At 47.9% G+C, this 16,479-nt stretch overlaps 1 protein-coding gene across 1 annotated transcript in view; it reads left to right on the top strand.

Moving 5' to 3' along the window:
- Window positions 1–1,335: 1,335 nt before the first annotated feature.
- Window positions 1,336–16,479, top strand: part of igdcc4 (immunoglobulin superfamily, DCC subclass, member 4) — a 31,140-nt gene continuing 15,996 nt past the window's right edge. The window contains 2 exon segments of the mRNA XM_062471759.1: window positions 1,336–1,695; window positions 13,110–13,418. Coding sequence (XP_062327743.1) covers window positions 1,629–1,695; window positions 13,110–13,418 — 376 coding nt within the window. The 5' untranslated portion in view covers window positions 1,336–1,628.

The following is a 16,479-nucleotide window of genomic DNA, read 5'->3' as shown; positions in this document are numbered from 1 at the left end:
CCTGACAACTTTACTATGTTAATTATCCTCATTGGGCAGAACCTCGGGTGTAAATAATTTTGTCTGCAATAATCTTGTTTCTATCTTGGGCTCTCTTGGCGTGTTCTCTCTGCTTGGTTTTGGCAGCGAGGAGAGAGGAAGCCTCATGTTGAAACAGCAGCTGTAATTCCCGGAACACATCTTCTGTTATCCTGTATCAGAGTTGTCTTTCATGTGGTAATGAGAGACCAACGCAGAAAGACACATCACATATCTGAAAATGTTTACCATCTGAACACCGTGCATGGCCAGCCAGCCAGCCATGTTTCTGGATGGTTACGCGTCATAGATGGGGAACTCCCGTTATTCTGTGGGGCTCCTTGTCTGGTGTTTGGGGGGAGGGTTAGATTACCTCCATAATGAAGATCAGAAAAGCCCAGGTTCCACTCAGCACTGTGACCCTCATCTCATCCCCCTATGTAAACATGGAAGAGTCAATTCATTCTGCTCTCCCGAGATTTGCATCATTAAGCTTGTGCTGCTGCAGCTCACAACATTGAAATCATCTAAAGAGCTGCCGAGGCAACCGCTGGCATAAGATTATCCACACATATCCACACATTTACATTGAGTCATTCAGCAGACGCTCTTATCCATGAATCCCTCCACCTCATCCCCACGCCCCCCCCGCCTCTCTGTGTACCCAAGCATGGCGGAGCAAGGAAGTGGCACATGCGATGCTGGGGATGCACAGCGTGTCTTTGTCTGCTGATAGAGGGCTTGGCTCCAGCTGGCACCTGCTGGCTGTTTAGATGTGAAACCCAGCGAGTCCCAAAAGAGCACATGGTGCAAGTGAGGAGCAGGGGCGCACTGCTCCCTCATCCTGCTGGGAACACATGTGCCACCCCTGCTTCCCCACACTGTCCTGTGACCCTCACTGGCACACACAGCTATGTGTATGGAGTTAAGCCCGGAGGGCAAGCTGAAATTAGAATGAGTGGTTCTTTTGATAACTTCTCTGGTTTTTGGTTTGGTTTCTCTGACTGTAGCATGTGAGTGACACTGTGGAATAGAGTTTGTAAATCACTTTTAACATTTGTGGTTTAACAACAGGTGTATTCGGCCAATAGTTGTGTGGACCTGCATTGTAAATCTGTGTTTAGGTTATAAATTATGTACAACCACAATACATTACGATTAGTTGGATTTCCTAAAAGGTAGCGGGGGCTAGATGAAAGATGTATGAGGAAGCGCAGGGTAACATTGAGCAACTAAGAAGGGGGTGTGTTAAAATTATTGGCTGCGTCCAGTAGTCTCCCAAAGCGGGACTTGCTAGAGTGTTGGGGGGAATGTGAGTGTGTGCACGCGTCCATGTCTGTGTGTGTGAAGAACAGCAGCCAACACACACACACTTAACATTCGCTCACAACATGGCGATGAAGCGCCGCGATACACGACGGCTCTACCCCGATTAATGCTACCCTGTTATTAAAAACGCAGGGGACTACGCCAAAGGGATTTACAACAACAAATAAGCAGACTAGAGAACACTATAGCCGATTTATAGGTACGCATGTCGCTGTAACGGTATAGCTGGTTGTATAGACCCTCACGCTGCTTACCCCTCTGCTGGAAATCAAAGGCTTTACATGGCGGTTGAGAGTATCTGGTTTTTCTGTCTACTTTGGCTGGGGTTCTGTGGTCCATCCGTGCAAGGTAGGCTAATACCCTTTAATATTATCAACTGAACAACACATGCTTTTCAAGTTAGGTACATATCTGTACCTCCTTATCTATGTCGGTCAAAACAGCTGGTAGGTAGAGTTATAAACGATAACAGATTTATAGTGAGCAAATTTGCACCTTGCTTCGTTGCAGTAGGCTACATTTTTTAAGTGTTCATTATGAGTCAGGTTGTATCCAACATAGGTTTTGAATGACTGTTCAACACCCTTTCTTTTGTGAATGTTTGGCTAGGCGCATTGCTTTCTGTGGACACTTGACCGGCCGCTTCAAAGTTGCACATAAGCAACAATGTTAGCATTATGGGCACATTTCGCTCTGATGTTTCAGCGGCGGCACGAGTTCTTTGATGGAATTAATGCCGCTGGAGTTCAGATCAAAGCAGTCGTATGTAGCTTGGTGGGAATGGGGGAATCATTTGAGAGGAAGGGGCCATGTGCCAAAGCTGGATTTTAGGCTGCTAAACATGATTAGTTGTAACAGTTAACATCTGCCTAATGCAGAACTCAAAACGAAAAATGACCAAAGCAGTTTTGGTATCATTCAGTATAGAGGTAGTTCGTTGTCTGGTGTAACCGAACACTTAATGCATTCATATACTGAAGTTGTGCTTGTGTTCTTTACCACATGCCAGACTTGCAAAGGCTGTCTTTCTGGCTCTCGAAAAGATCAATATGTAGCCTCTCAAATGTGCCCCAGCGTATTTAGCTGTGGGCTATGTTTTAGTTTTTGGTGCTGTTTCTATAGTTGTGCCGACCATGTGCCTTACGTTGTTAGGACAAGGGCGGATGTGTGCAGTTTGTCCAGTGAAATGGTCGTACCAGCTCACAGATTATGATTGCATTGCGGTGGCCTCAGATTCAGAAGCGAGGCAGGGTGACTTGAGAGCAGCCGATCCACTCAGCCGACTGGCGGTGAGGTAGAGGAGAACGAGTAGAGCAGATATCGAGAGACTACCCGCAGCATTTACATGACAAAGAGGGCAGTGCAGAAGCTCAGGCGTAGAGATACGTCTACTGGTACATGCAGTCGTGTTTTTTTTTTATTGTGTCGTAGTGACATGTACTGTACCCAGACAAGGCAACTGCATTCGTTTTTTGAATTCAGATGCTGAGAGATGACTGAGTGATTTTCTATTATTGTTATTATGTTAAAATTTGCATGAACAATATAGCTACTTTAACAAAGTCCTCCTCAAAGTAGAACGGGAAACGTGTGAAACACCCTATTATTTGTTGTTCTTATAATTAAAGTTCACGTGAGTAGCCTATATGCTTGCTAGAAACAAACTTCATACAGCTCTTAATGGCTTTTAAGGGATTGCCTTGTTTCCACAGTGTTGTCCAGAAGAGGTAGGCTGTAGGCCTATCACATAAAAAACACCTGTTTGATTCATCAACTAATTCTCATATTTGTACTGTCACAGATGAGGGACACCCTGATTTATTCAGAAAATTCCCCTTTCTGATCCATTCAAACTGGACCTCAGCAGGTATTCAGTTTTATGTGATGTTCAAAGAACAACAGGTGAATTACTCATTCACAAGGTTGTTCATCCACGTCTGGTAATGTTGACACTGTTATTTTGAATCAATGTTGTCATAATGTTTGTCATTAGATAATAATGATGTTATCATGAGGGACTACGCTTTTGGTCCCCTGTTGTGGGCGCATGTGTGTGTGTGTATGTGGGGGGGTGGAGGGGGGCTGCCCTGGAGTGTTGGTCTATAGTGAAATGCTACAGTGTGTGTGTGTGTGTGTTAGGTCAGGTCTGTAGAGAGAGGAAGAGGAATGTTGTGGGTGTTGTTGCTGGGGGTTATTGTGGGAACTGGAACTGGAGAACGGAGATTGCTGTCGGGGGGGGGGGGATGAATTGACGGGGGAGCCGATGGGGAGGGTTTGGGGGCAAGGGGCGTCGCTACATCAGATCCACAAACAAAGAGCTTGTTTTTTCCATTTGGAAGATCAAATGAAAATATGTCAACTCCGCTGAACTCATCACGAACAAATGAATCGTGTGAGAGGGCGCGGGTGTCTGTGTGCGTTTACACATGCACCCCTCTCTTGGAGGATGGACAGAAGGTAAAACATCCACTGAACACGCTAAGATCCAGACTGTTCGAGTTCACCATGACACATTTTTTTACGTAAAGCTTCGAAATGGAAGAACCAAATGAGACCGTAGTTAGGGCATTCAGGATGTCAGACAGTTTCCCAGTGGTCGTCATGCCTCCCAGTGGTCGTCATGCCTCCCAGCGGTCGTCATGCCTCCCAGCGGTCGTCATGCCTCCCAGCGGTCGTCATGCCTCCCAGCGGACATCATGCCTCCCATCTCCTGAGGGGGCTTTGTGGGCAGGAGCTTCATCACTTCTTCAGTTAAACGGTGACACCACTGATTTCCCCCATGGTCCCAACCGTTCACCTTCTGCCTCATCATCCTGACTCGCCTCATTGCTCTCCTGCCTCCACCGTCTCTGACCCCAGTGTCAACTTCCCCCCTCTTCATCATTTTAATGTCTGTCAAATGCTCTGCTGATCCAGTGTCTGTCCATGCTCTTTGCTTTCATCATAAGGACACAAACACTACCAACACAAACTTTACTTTCTGATCTGTTGATATATGCAACAATAGTTTTACTAATACTAACCCTACCCAACCTCACCTTTGCTTCACCACCAGTACCTACTACCTCACCTGGCCCTGCCTCTTTCCTCAACCTCACCTGACCCACCTTCCATCCTCAGCCACCCCTACCTCACCTGGCCCTGCCTCTTTCCTCAACCTCACCTGACCCACCTTCCATCCTCAGCCGCCCCTACCTCACCTGACCCTACCTCCACCCACACCAGTTCCTACCTCACCTGACTCTAGCTTCATCCTAGACCTCATCCGACTCCTCCATCCCCAGCCTCTGACCCTGCAGCTGGATCAGGAATTCACCTTGTCTGCCTCCGGCCTAGAACATAATTGTGAACACGTCCTGCTTAATGACTTATTCATAAACATAATTGCATTTCTTTGTCCATAATGAGCAGCCCCTTAACCTGTTTTATTTAAATGTTTTATCATAAGTGACTATGCTGTTGGCTAAAGCCATTAGCATTGCTTTAATTCTCTAATAATCTCTTTAAATCTTCTAATAATCCCAGTTTTACTTCACTTCACTTATTTTGTGCATATTCCCAAACTTGTTTCAGCTTGGATTCAAACAGGAGTTAGGGAGTGTGTAGGAGAGTGTACGTGGCTATGTTTGTCCCTCTGTTTGTGTGATTGCATCCTGATCCCCCTGGAGAGGCTAAGCTAAATTAGGATGCATATTATTTAAAGAGGCACACTTGGCTGAATTTGATATGGGTATCTTTGTCTAGCGAAGATGTTGATTTGTATGGCTGGATGTGTGTGCCTATTCATAACCCTGAGTGTGTGTGGACCAATCCCAGTCCCAGAAGGCATGTAAAAAGACAGTCTACCAATAGAGAGAGGTCCTGGGAAGTGCTTCATTTTCACGACTCAGCTCTTGTCTTTGATCAAATGTTTTAGTAGTAATGTATGGGTTTGCCATATTGGTAAATCTTTGGGCTGCTATCTTTTATGGCAAAATGGAAAACTATGTTTATCACCGAGGATTATCAGGAACAGAGATTTCTCTGGAAGTTCACAAAAATGATATTTCCAGTTGCGGCAACCAGTTCATCAGAAGTATATTTTTGGTTAGGGTGGCAGTCAACTGTCTTTCTATTTATGAACCCAAGTGGACTGTAATTCTGTCTGTCAAAAGACGTAATTTCAAAAACAATACCTAATATTACGCAATTCGACTTTTGGTATGTTAGATTTGGGGTCTGTGTTGTATCTTTTGAAAGTTCCTGGCTTAGTGTGGCTGTTGGTGTGTAGATGTTCCAGTGGATAGAGCTAGAAGCAGCGTTGTAGAGATGTTGTCTGGTCTAAAGCTCTTGTAAGCTCTCCCAGCCAACGACCAAAGCACAGATCTCAGTCTCATTCAATTAGACCGGCCTCAGAACACTGCAGGGTTATTCTCTGGGTTCTTGTCTGCAAAGGCAATAGAACTTCATGAAAAGGTTTATTGATTACATTCGCATATGGAAAAGATGTGGTACAAAAATCTCATTTGGTTTTCGCTCCATATACATCTCTCTCTTATGTATATAACACAGTATATCCAGTATATGTTTACTGTACATACAGATAAAGCTCTCCGTAAATGTTTCTCAGAAGGTTTGCATACAGAATATGCATCTGTTCACAAAGGCTTTAATGGCGTCAGAATGTCAGATACAGAACAGAAAATAGTAATACTGAGTCGTGTTTTTCACCACGCATCTTTTGCCACATAACATAAGACCTAACATATTTTACAATAATGTTTCATTCTTTTTATTTTGTAATTGTTATGCTTTTTTGTTGTTGCTTCATAATAGATTTGTGACATATTCCTGGTTTGAGAATGCGTCTTGAGGGAGCAGTTGTCAAAACTTGGCAATAATTTCCAATTGAAGTAACCTGATACAGAAACTCATCTCATTATCCCCTTATATCTCATCCCACATCTCTCCAGGAGATAAACCACTTTGAAACCACCTGAAGTGAAACATGCTTTGATCCGAGGAACGTCTAGTCAGTGCAGAGTGCCGATTAGACCGGTGCGGGAAAAACATACTCTTCTTTTGAAGTCCTTCCCCCCCAGCTCCTTTTCTGATGGCACCCTTGAAAGTGGAGCTGGATCAATATGCTGCCTGATAAGTTTGATGATCTCAGTCAGGTGACTTGGGGATCACTGTGGTGCACAGAACCAGCAGGTGTACACCATCCACTTCTAATTGTGTGCACAGACCGTGTGTGTATATGTTGATTATTTGCTGGTACACAAACGGAACATTAGGAAAGAAAGCACGCCTGAGGGTCTAAGGGATGAATTTCTTTCTCAGTGGATGATTTTGTCTAAACCGGGGGTAGATTTGTACAATGAATAATGAACGTTTGGCCAGTATGGTGTGCCCCAGTGCAACTATATGTTCAAATGTTCAAATGCTCAAAGCTTTATGTATTTGTGTATTTGGGAACAGTGAGTATTTTAGTGATGGAACGTATGCACTGTGTGTGTGTGTGTGTGTGTGTGTGATAGACGAGTGAGTGAGTGTGTGTGTGAGACGCAGGGTCTCTTCCTCACGGCGCTCGTTGGGTAAACAGTCATGCGATCACATTCCTTCCATTCCGCACTGCTGTCCGCTCAGTCACATGACCAAGGAAGCGTTGCATGGGGGCCAGTGCTGGGGAGGGCATCTGGGGATCGTCGGTGGGGTGGGGGTGGGGTGCAGTTCGAGGGGCCGATGCTGCATTTAGGGGAGTGAACTCAGAATTAGTGGGCAAGGAGCAGACAACCAAAAACACAGCCTCTCTCTCTCTCTCTCTCTCTCTCTCTCTCTCTCTCTCTCTCTCTCTCTCTCTCTCTCTCTCTCTCTCTCTCTCTCTCTCTCTCTCTCTCTCTCTCTCTCTCTTCCCCCCCCCCCTCTCTCTCTCTTCCCCCCCCCCCCAAGAAACTTGTCGTTTACTCAGTTTGCCTCAGATTGAAGGCTGCCATGGGTTCATCATGAATAGGGCACCAGGAAATATGCTGCACATGATGTACAGCAATGCCTTCCCACGCTTCAGAAGGACTCTGCAAAGGACAAACAAACAAATGAATTGATTCCGACCATGACAAATTAATAGGTTCTGAAAGAAGTCTCTCCGGCAACGTTCACACTGCAGTCCCATGCTATGGCACTGTCAATGTTGCCCAGACAAGATTTTCGGTAGTAAAACAGTGTTGGGATAGCGCTCCTGTTGTTTTTAGTCTGTGTCCTAGTGCCTAGTCCCCCCCCCCCTGCCCAGCCCTCTAGCTTTTGGGCTTCCCCCTCATGTAGCCTCTCATGTTAGTTTTGTTGCTAGCCTTGTTGACCCATTGATGTGGCCCCGCCGCTTGATTTGGTCATGCAGAGCCCCCCCCCCCCAACCCCATGCTGCTGGGAGGCCCTTTTGTTAAAGCCTGTAAGAACACAGGGCCGGGATTGGAGCAGGCCAGGATGTGCATGAATGAGTACTGTACATAGAGCAGCAGGCATGGAGGACTGGCGGGGGGATCTCTCTCTATCTCACTCTCTCTCTATCTCACTCTCTCTCTATCTCTATTGTTTATGTAGGCTTGTTTTTGCCATTGAGAACTCAGTACATCAGCCCACCACTGATTATAGGGAGTGTGTGTGCTGGCGGAGTCTCCTAGGCAGAGTTGTGGTACTTTGGTTTGCCACTTCTCTATATGTGAGCCTTAGATCACCTTCCTGTGTAGTGGTGTAGTGAGTGTTTTGTGAACTGTTGGCCTTGGTTGGCCAGAGAGAAAGTGAGAGAGAGGGAGAGTCAGAAAAAGTTGGAGAGAGAGTGAGAGTTAGTCAGAAAGAGAGAGAGTCAGAGAGAGAGAGAGAGTGTCAGAGAGAGAGAGAGAGAGAGAGAGAGTCGGGAGAGAGAGAGAGAGAGAGAGAGAGAGAGAGAGAGAGAGAGAGAGAGAGAGAGAGAGAGAGAGAGTCGGGAGAGAGAGGGTGAGAGTGCAGGGTGGGGGAAGGGGGGGGCAGCACAGCTGGAAGGGTTAGCTCCTGACACTGCAGCTGCTGGGCACATTTTCTTGTCTCCACTTTGCTTATGAGTCACTGTCAGCCTGGGTGGAATTACCGCATGTTGATAGTGCTGCTGAGAATCCACTTAAATCACTGGGCCAGTGCAGTACCAACTAAACAGGCATTAACTTTCAAAGACATACATTGTGTATTAGTAATATTAATTAGGTAAGGGGCAAGAAAATAGACATTTGTTTCAGAGGGGTATGTGTGTTTGCGTGTGTGTGTCAGGTGGCTGAGCGGTTAGGGATACGGGCTAGTAATCTGAAGGTTACCGGTTCAATTCCTGGCTGTGCAAAAGGATGTTGTGTTGTTGTGCAAGGCCTACTTGCCTCCGGGGGGAATGTCCCTGTACTCACTGTAAGTCGCTCTGGATAAGAGCGTCTGCTAAATGATTAAATGTAAATGTGTGCTTAACCCTTGTTATCTTCGGGTCATTCTGACCCATCAGTCATTGTGACCCACCATCGTATTGCGACAACTTTACCGCATACAAAAACAAAGTGAATCATTTTCTTTTAACCGTCGGGCTGTCTCAGACCCCCCACATTGCGAAGGTTAAAATAAAATGCTTTTTATTTGTTTTTGTATTGGGTAAACACAACGATGGTTCGCTTTGAACCTTTGGGTCATGTGACCCAAAGGCAGCACAAGGGTTAAGCACCTTTCACTTGAGTGGCGACAGTGATTCTCTGTTCTGATAGAAGGGTCAGATAACAGTATGGGCCTAGTCAAGCACCTTAGTTACTCAGATAAAGGCCTATTAAGTTCTATGTTTTGACAATCAAATGAGTTGAGTTTGTCTTTGCATGTCTGCCAAATGAGTTGGCAGCATGTCAGAGTTATTGTACATCCGGCACGTCCGTCCCTGCCCACCACAGTTTATAGATGACGGCTGGACATGTACACCTTAGCTGCAGGGTTTGCATATGGATGATCAAAATCCTGCAAGTATCATAAATATCACTGACATAAACAGCTCCTTTCTCAAACACAGTCAACATACAAACTGCATTTGTCATGAGTAAAAGAAAAAAAGAGTAGGATAGTACACGTGTACACACTCACACACACACACACACACACACACACACACACACACACACACACACACACACACACACACACACACACACACACACACACAGAGACACACGTGCCACATGAGACTGCATGTTCCACAGTGCTATCAATCAGCCCATCTGTCTATGTCCACCCAGTCTATATCAGTGCTGCAATGCACAATTGTATGTCCTAACCTGCTCTGCACACACACACACACACATACATATTTCCTGGCAAGGATTCACACTAGCTGGAATATGCTGCTATCTGACATAACTTGGTGCATACAGCTATCAGCCCTCAGTAGACTAACATTATGTGCAGTATGTTTGTGTGCATGTGTGTGTCTGGCAACTTAACCATCGATGGTTAGAAAGTGTTTTGTACATGTGCACAACATGCCAGCCTCTTACTTACCACTCTCTCTCATCTTCCATTTCTCACTTGCATAAATAGTAACAGCCCCCCCACACACACCCTCCCTCCTACCTCCTTGATCCCTCTGTGTGCTTGAGGAGGTAGCCATGTTCCTTTCGTAGACAGACAGTATATCACAGTGAAGGGGCGAGCTGAAGTTCCTGTTTCCCCGTCAGCGTGCCTGCGCCAAATCATGACGTTTTCACATGTTGCTAGTTTGAGCTGATGTGATTTATCATCGTACGTGTTCGTTAGTGTAGAGTGTAGGTTACCTACTTTCCATCAGCATAAGGTACAATTCTTGTTGTTGTTTGTTAGTTAATTACAGGCTTTAAAGTATACAATGTATTGTTTCAGAGGTTTTATTGCTCAACCGTTAGTGAGATGTACATACTAATTCTAGATGTTGACCTGTTTAACAGCTAATGTGTCTTGTGTAGCCTAATTTACTAATGTATCTCAATTGGCTATATGGATATGCACAGACAGTGATACCAGGCCAGGTCTAAAACTTCCGGTAAATTAGAAACGTGACTTTGAATAACCAAACAGGAAATGGTAGCTACCAGAAGTTGTTGACTTGACTTACGCAATATGTGGAATATCGTGAAATAGATCTGAAAATGGTTAGTTCTTCTGGAGCATTCTCTTGTTCGGACGGTTGTTTATATTTTAGTATATTTTCTATTGTGTGTATCGTTTTTAACACACAACCATACGTTTTTTTGCAGGAAAAAATCGATATCGCACAGGGGGTAAATCTATATTGCACTGTACTAATAGTATGTTATTTTTAGGCTTCTCATCTCAGTTACGCACTAGGATTTAGGTGCGCGTGCGTGTGTGTTTGTGTGGAGGGGGCAGTGTGGATGGCCCCAATGGTAGGGTGAGTTAAAATATTGGAGGAGCCAAGCTACCCTCTGACTCCCTGAGTGAATGAGTGTTAGAGTGTTAGAGTGAACTCTCTAACACAGCCAGCCTACTGGGGCAAACAGATGGGCTCTCTCTCTGTCGCTCTATCTGTCGCTCTCTCTCTCTCTCTCTCTCTCTCTCTCTCTCTCTCTCTCTCTCTCTCTCTCTCTCTCTCTCTCTCTCTCTCTCTCTCTCTCTCTCTCTCTCTCTCTCTCTCTCTCTCTCTCTCTCTCTCTCGCTCTCTTGCTCGCTCTCGCTCTCTCGCTCTCTCTCTCTCTCTCTCTCTCTCTCTCTCTCTCTCTCTCTCTCTCTCTCTCTCTCTCTCTCTCTCTCTCTCTCTCTCGCTCTCTCTCTCCTGAGAGCAGGGATGTGTCTCCCTCAGGCTGGATATGGAAGCTGTGAGTAGTCTGGCATCCCGCCACCTCCTCCATTCAGTGTGGCCCAGTGTGAGAGCACCACGGGGGGACTCTGAGTGGGCCCCGCCCCCCTGGGCTCCCCCAAGACTCTCTACGAACTCGAATGGCCCCAGCCTCTCCCTGACCCCCTCCCACGCTGGACCCACTGGTCAGGATAATGGCAGTGGGGGGAGGGAGGGGGGGGGGTTACATGTTCTCATAGGTGTGTGAGGGGTAATAATGGGGGGGAGTGGAGTGGAGTATGTGTGACTGTGTCTCTAAACCGGAAGGGGGGGAAACAGGAGTGTGATGTGAGGAGAGTGTGTGTGTGTGTGTCTGTGTGTCTGTGTGTGTGTGAGAGAGCACATGAGATCCTAAGCGGGCGTCTGCAATTTCTTTGACGTGACGTCTTTACAAGGGCAGCTTGCCCCTATGGGCCGTGACTCGCCTCTCCTTCACACCTGCTTCCAGGCTGCTCTCTGCCCACTGTATGGATCGCTACAGACAAGTCCATCAGCCAAGCCAAACCGCTGGCGGTGATGGGGGGAAATGGCTGCTAACGCTTTAATGACTTAACGAGACCTAATTAGTTTGAATGGGAGCGAGGAGAGCAGGGAGAGCGAGGATCTGAGGAGGGGAGCTGGGGTGAGCAAGCTGCTGTTCGTGTTCAAGATGCTCCCACAACACTTGAGAAACGCACAACCCAAATCCTCGTGGTGGTGCTGTCTCTCGGACCGGATGTTAGATTTTAACACACACACACACACAATGCCTGTGAAGAGCTTTAAAGTCGGTGTGTAGTCTGTGTGCAAGGCAGGCATGTGTTGCTTTTAGTGCATGTGTTCAAGCTGCTGAGCTTGTGTGTGTGTGTGTGTGTGTGTGTGCAGTGTGCACACGTGAGTGTGTCCGGGTGTGCCTATGGCTTCCAGGACATTACTCTGCTTCCATGCAGGATGGCTGTGGGGTTGGTTCTCATTTAATCAAGAAAATCATTCCATCTCCCATTAACTTAATTAATCCTCTGCCTCGTTGCGAGAACACAGCGCACCTCCAGTGTGTGTGCGTGTGTCTGAACTATAAATGTGTGTGTTACGGTCTCTGTGTGTGTGAGGTTGTGGTGATATGTGGATTGGTGATTCGTCTGTCTCCAGAGTACATTCTCAGCTTGTTTGCTTCAGTGACGGTTGCCTCACAGCACTCACAGACGACACCTTTTCAGCTGCATGACTGCAGGCCCCTCCCTGTCTTTAACCAGAGAAGAAGAATGGCAAATTCCCGGCTGCATAGGTTAACACAGCATGCTGCTAAACTCATTCAACAGGCCCTTTTCTTATCTCATTCTGCTAATGAAACCTCTCTATGGAGGTTTTTGTGCTAAGAGGTCAGCCATTATTGGATTTATGGTCTTCACCACAAACCACTGACCCCCGGGTCGAATTCACATTTGTTTCTGTTCACAATTTGCTGTGAATCCAGCCAGTTGGTTGCAGGCTGTGCCGTAGCTTCACAGAGAGCTGACTGCAGAGCTCTGGGCGATCGAGCACGGCCTCGTTTCTATTCTACTAGGGCTCTGGTCAGGTGTTTGCGCTGCGTTTCGTCGCAGGCTTTTCTGATGTGACCTTTCCTCCATCTTCCCTCCTCCCCCTTCGTTCTCTTTGCTCTCTCTCTCTCTTGTTCTCTCCATTTCCAAAGCTCTCTCTCTCTCTCTCCCTCTCGCGCTCTCTCATCTCGTTGCTCCCTCGTTCCCCATCTCCCACGCTAGTCTGTCTTCTCATGTGCACTAATCTCAGCACAGTCATGTCAGTCAGGATTTGGAGTCTCTAGCTTTCGAGAGTCTAAAGTCTCTTGCTCTGTGTCCTTCCCTCCCCCTCTCTCTCTCTCTCTCTCCCCCCCCCCCCGACCTGATGTTCCTCTCTCTCTCCCCTCCAGAGAAGCCCGTGTCGGTGGAGTTGAGCTGTGGGGCGGGCCCTGCCCTGGTGGTGCTGGAGCCAGGGCGGCCCCTCCTGCTGGACTGCCACCTGGGCGCCAGCGACGCCCCCTTCAACGTCACCTGGCTGCAGCATGGCCGGCCCCTGCCGGAGGGGGACTCCCTGCGGCCCCTCGCCAACGGCTCCCTGCTCCTGCTGCCGGCCTCCGCTGCCGGCCCGGCCCCCCAGGGGGTGGAGGGGGGCTACAGCTGTGTGAGCAGCAGCGCCCTGGGGGCTCTGACCAGCCGTACCATCACCTTGCTCCTGGCTAGTGAGTATCAACCCTGCTAGGCCCAGGAGTGACCCCCCCCACCCCACATAGACACACATGAATGGTGGCCAGGAGCAGTATGGACCATGTACTGTACATGGCACACACTGGGGCTGCCCAATCCCCCACTCCCACACACACACACACACACTCTTTCTCTGAGGCATGCACAGACTCGTGTAGCCCCAACCCAGTCTCATACTTCTGCGTATCTTTGACACGGGTTTAACACTTCTATTTTGCGTGCCATATATACGCCAAATCCCTGTTTTACATTCAGTTTATAAGCAAAATTCCTCCCATTCATTTTTATCAACAGAAAATGCTTCTCTATCACACGCAGAGCGTTATCAACGCTTTATTGATTATACGTCATCATCCGGACTCTGATTTTACGGAGATTCACGATCTCGAAGCTTCCAAATGTATACTTTTTAAATGTTATACTTTTTTTGTGGGGGAATTTTCAACTCAAACACCTTATACAGTTATACAGAGTAAAATCAGAATGATAATTAAAAAAATCTGGATCATTTAGCACCATAATTGCCAACTCAAAAAATCTGCCAACCCGCCCTTCCAGAGCTGGCAAGAACCGGGCCTGTATACAGCCTATAGGCTATGTTGCCTGTGTGTGTTATATCTTTTTTCTTATTTTTATTTACACGAATGCTGCTTGGTGTTGGTGGCAAATAATAATTGATGTTTGTTATTTGAGGTTTGTGAAATTCCCCCACAAAAAAGTATGAAAAAGTATGCATTTAGAAGCTTCGAGATCGTGAATCTCCGTAAAATCAGAGTCCGGATGATGACGTGTAATCGATAAAGAGTTGATGACGTTCTGCGTGTGACAGAGACACATTCTCTGTTGATAAAAATGAATGGGAGGAATTTGCGTATAAACTGCACGTAAAACAGGGATTTGGCGTATATATGGCACGCAAAATAGAAGTGTTAAACCTGTGTCATAGATACGCAGAAGTATGAGACTGGGTTGGTAGCCCTCCCACACACACCTCTACGTGCACACAAACACACAGCCACACTCAAGGCGATTTCCTTGTATGGACTGAATTTTTTTGGGTGGGGCTCAGACCAGGGCCTGACCGCTGGTGTCCTGGGAACAGGTAGACTGGACCCTGCTGGGACTGGACCACAACCGAGACGGGCGGGAGGGAGGGGGGGGGGGAACGTGGCCTCTTCCCTCTATTCTCTGGAAGCCACTTTTCTACCTTGCTGTTAAAGTGTTATTATCTTTGTGTGAGACGGGATGAGAGCCGGTATGGATGTGCCTCCTTTTTTCAGGCGTCACATGCCTGTTTCTGAGGATGCCTTGTTCTGGGGCCGTGAGGGGGGAACACTGAGGGGGGTGAGGGGGGCACACTGAGGGGGGTGAGGGGGGCACACTGAGGGGGGGGGAGGGGGCACACTGAGGGGGGGGAGGGGGGCACACTGAGGGGGTGAGGGGGGCACACTGAGGGGGGGGAGGGGGTGGTAAGCAGTTGAGGGATCGTGAAAGGATGGGCGTGAGTCTTGTGAGACTATTAAGTGTGCCCTTCAGAAGGTGTGTGTGTGTACGTATGTGCGTGTGTGTTTGTAAATCTAATCTGCTGTGGGCTGCCGTGAGCTCGGCAGAGGAGTGTGTGGAGAGAGTGCTGGGGGGGGTCCGAGGGGGGGGGGGTGCTGAATGGCCACTGTGACATTGAATACAGTTTCGAGACTCAGGATCTTCACCGGCAGCAATTAGACTGCACAAAGCTAAATACACTGGCCCTTAGATCACATCGCAGGGCAGAAAGACACGACAGCTTCTGTCCAACACCCCTTTTGTCTAACACCATCTACGGGCACAGTCTATTCTTCTACTACTGTGTTGTCCGTGTGACATTATCCTGCAGTGCACAAACTGTTTGTGCATGTGTGTGTACTCTTAAGAAAGGGAGAGCGAAGGACTTACAGAAAGAGAGAGAGAGAGAGAATGTCAGAGGGAGGTGAGCCTGTCGACTGACAGAGAGCAGGAGAGCGAGGGACTGAGCGGGGGGGGGCGAGGGCTGAGCAAGGGGGCGAGGGCTGAGCAAGGGGGCGAGGGCTGAGCAGGGGGGCGAGGGCTGAGCAAGGGGGGCGAGGGCTGAGCAAGGGGGGCGAGGGCTGAGCAAGGGGGGCGAGGGCTGAGCAAGGGGGGCGAGGGCTGAGCAAGGGGGGCGAGGGCTGAGCAGGGGGGCGAGGGCTGAGCAGGGGGGCGAGGGCTGAGCAAGGGGGGCAAGGGGTTGTGCGTTGAGCACAAGGGGAGGGGAAGAAAGCTGCAATCTGATAGCAGAGGGGCCAAATAACGGGGCAGAGGAGCAGACAGTGAAAGAGAAAAAGAGAGGGAGCGAAAGAAAGAAAAGTGCCCCCATTCATCCCTCCTATCCTGTGGAGCCCTGCCTGCCTTCCTCCTGTCCACTTTTTAATATCTGTTAATGTGCACTCTCGCTGATCAGGTGGTATTCAACAGGAGACACACACACACACACTCCCATCTGCTCAGCACGTATCTCACACGTATGCTTAAACATGTGATGTTTGGTAATGCTCTCAAGGACTAAACATGCTGCTATCGTACAGGTACGGAATAGGACTTGAGCAAACTGTATCTCTACATATATCTTCTTATTCACCCATACACTATAGTCAAGCACACACACGCACATTGGCACACACACACTCGGTCTTGCACATGTTGTGTTTTCATAAATGTTTCACGCTGTGTAATGGTTGGAGATGACCCTGGTTAATCATCAATCCACTTTGCCACAACAGTTAGCGAGAGCTACCTTTACAGTATCGGATGACCTCAGGCCATCTGCAGTGAACTCATTAGTGCTCTCTCTCTCTCTCTCTCTCTCCCCTCTCCTCTCTCTCTCTCTCTCTCTCTCTCTCCCCTCTCCTCTCCTCTCTCTCTCTCTCTCTCTCTCTCTCTCTCTCTCTCTCTCAGCCCCCCACCCCCCTGTTGAGAGAAACTTTTTTCCCTTCCTTTACTTTCTGAAGGTGACGTGTGTGAATGCATGCTGGTTCCCTGCTG

Source organism: Osmerus eperlanus, chromosome 10 (assembly GCF_963692335.1).
Source record: "Osmerus eperlanus chromosome 10, fOsmEpe2.1, whole genome shotgun sequence".
In the NCBI taxonomy this organism is placed as follows: domain Eukaryota; kingdom Metazoa; phylum Chordata; class Actinopteri; order Osmeriformes; family Osmeridae; genus Osmerus; species Osmerus eperlanus.
This window is presented reverse-complemented; position numbering and strand designations above follow the sequence as displayed.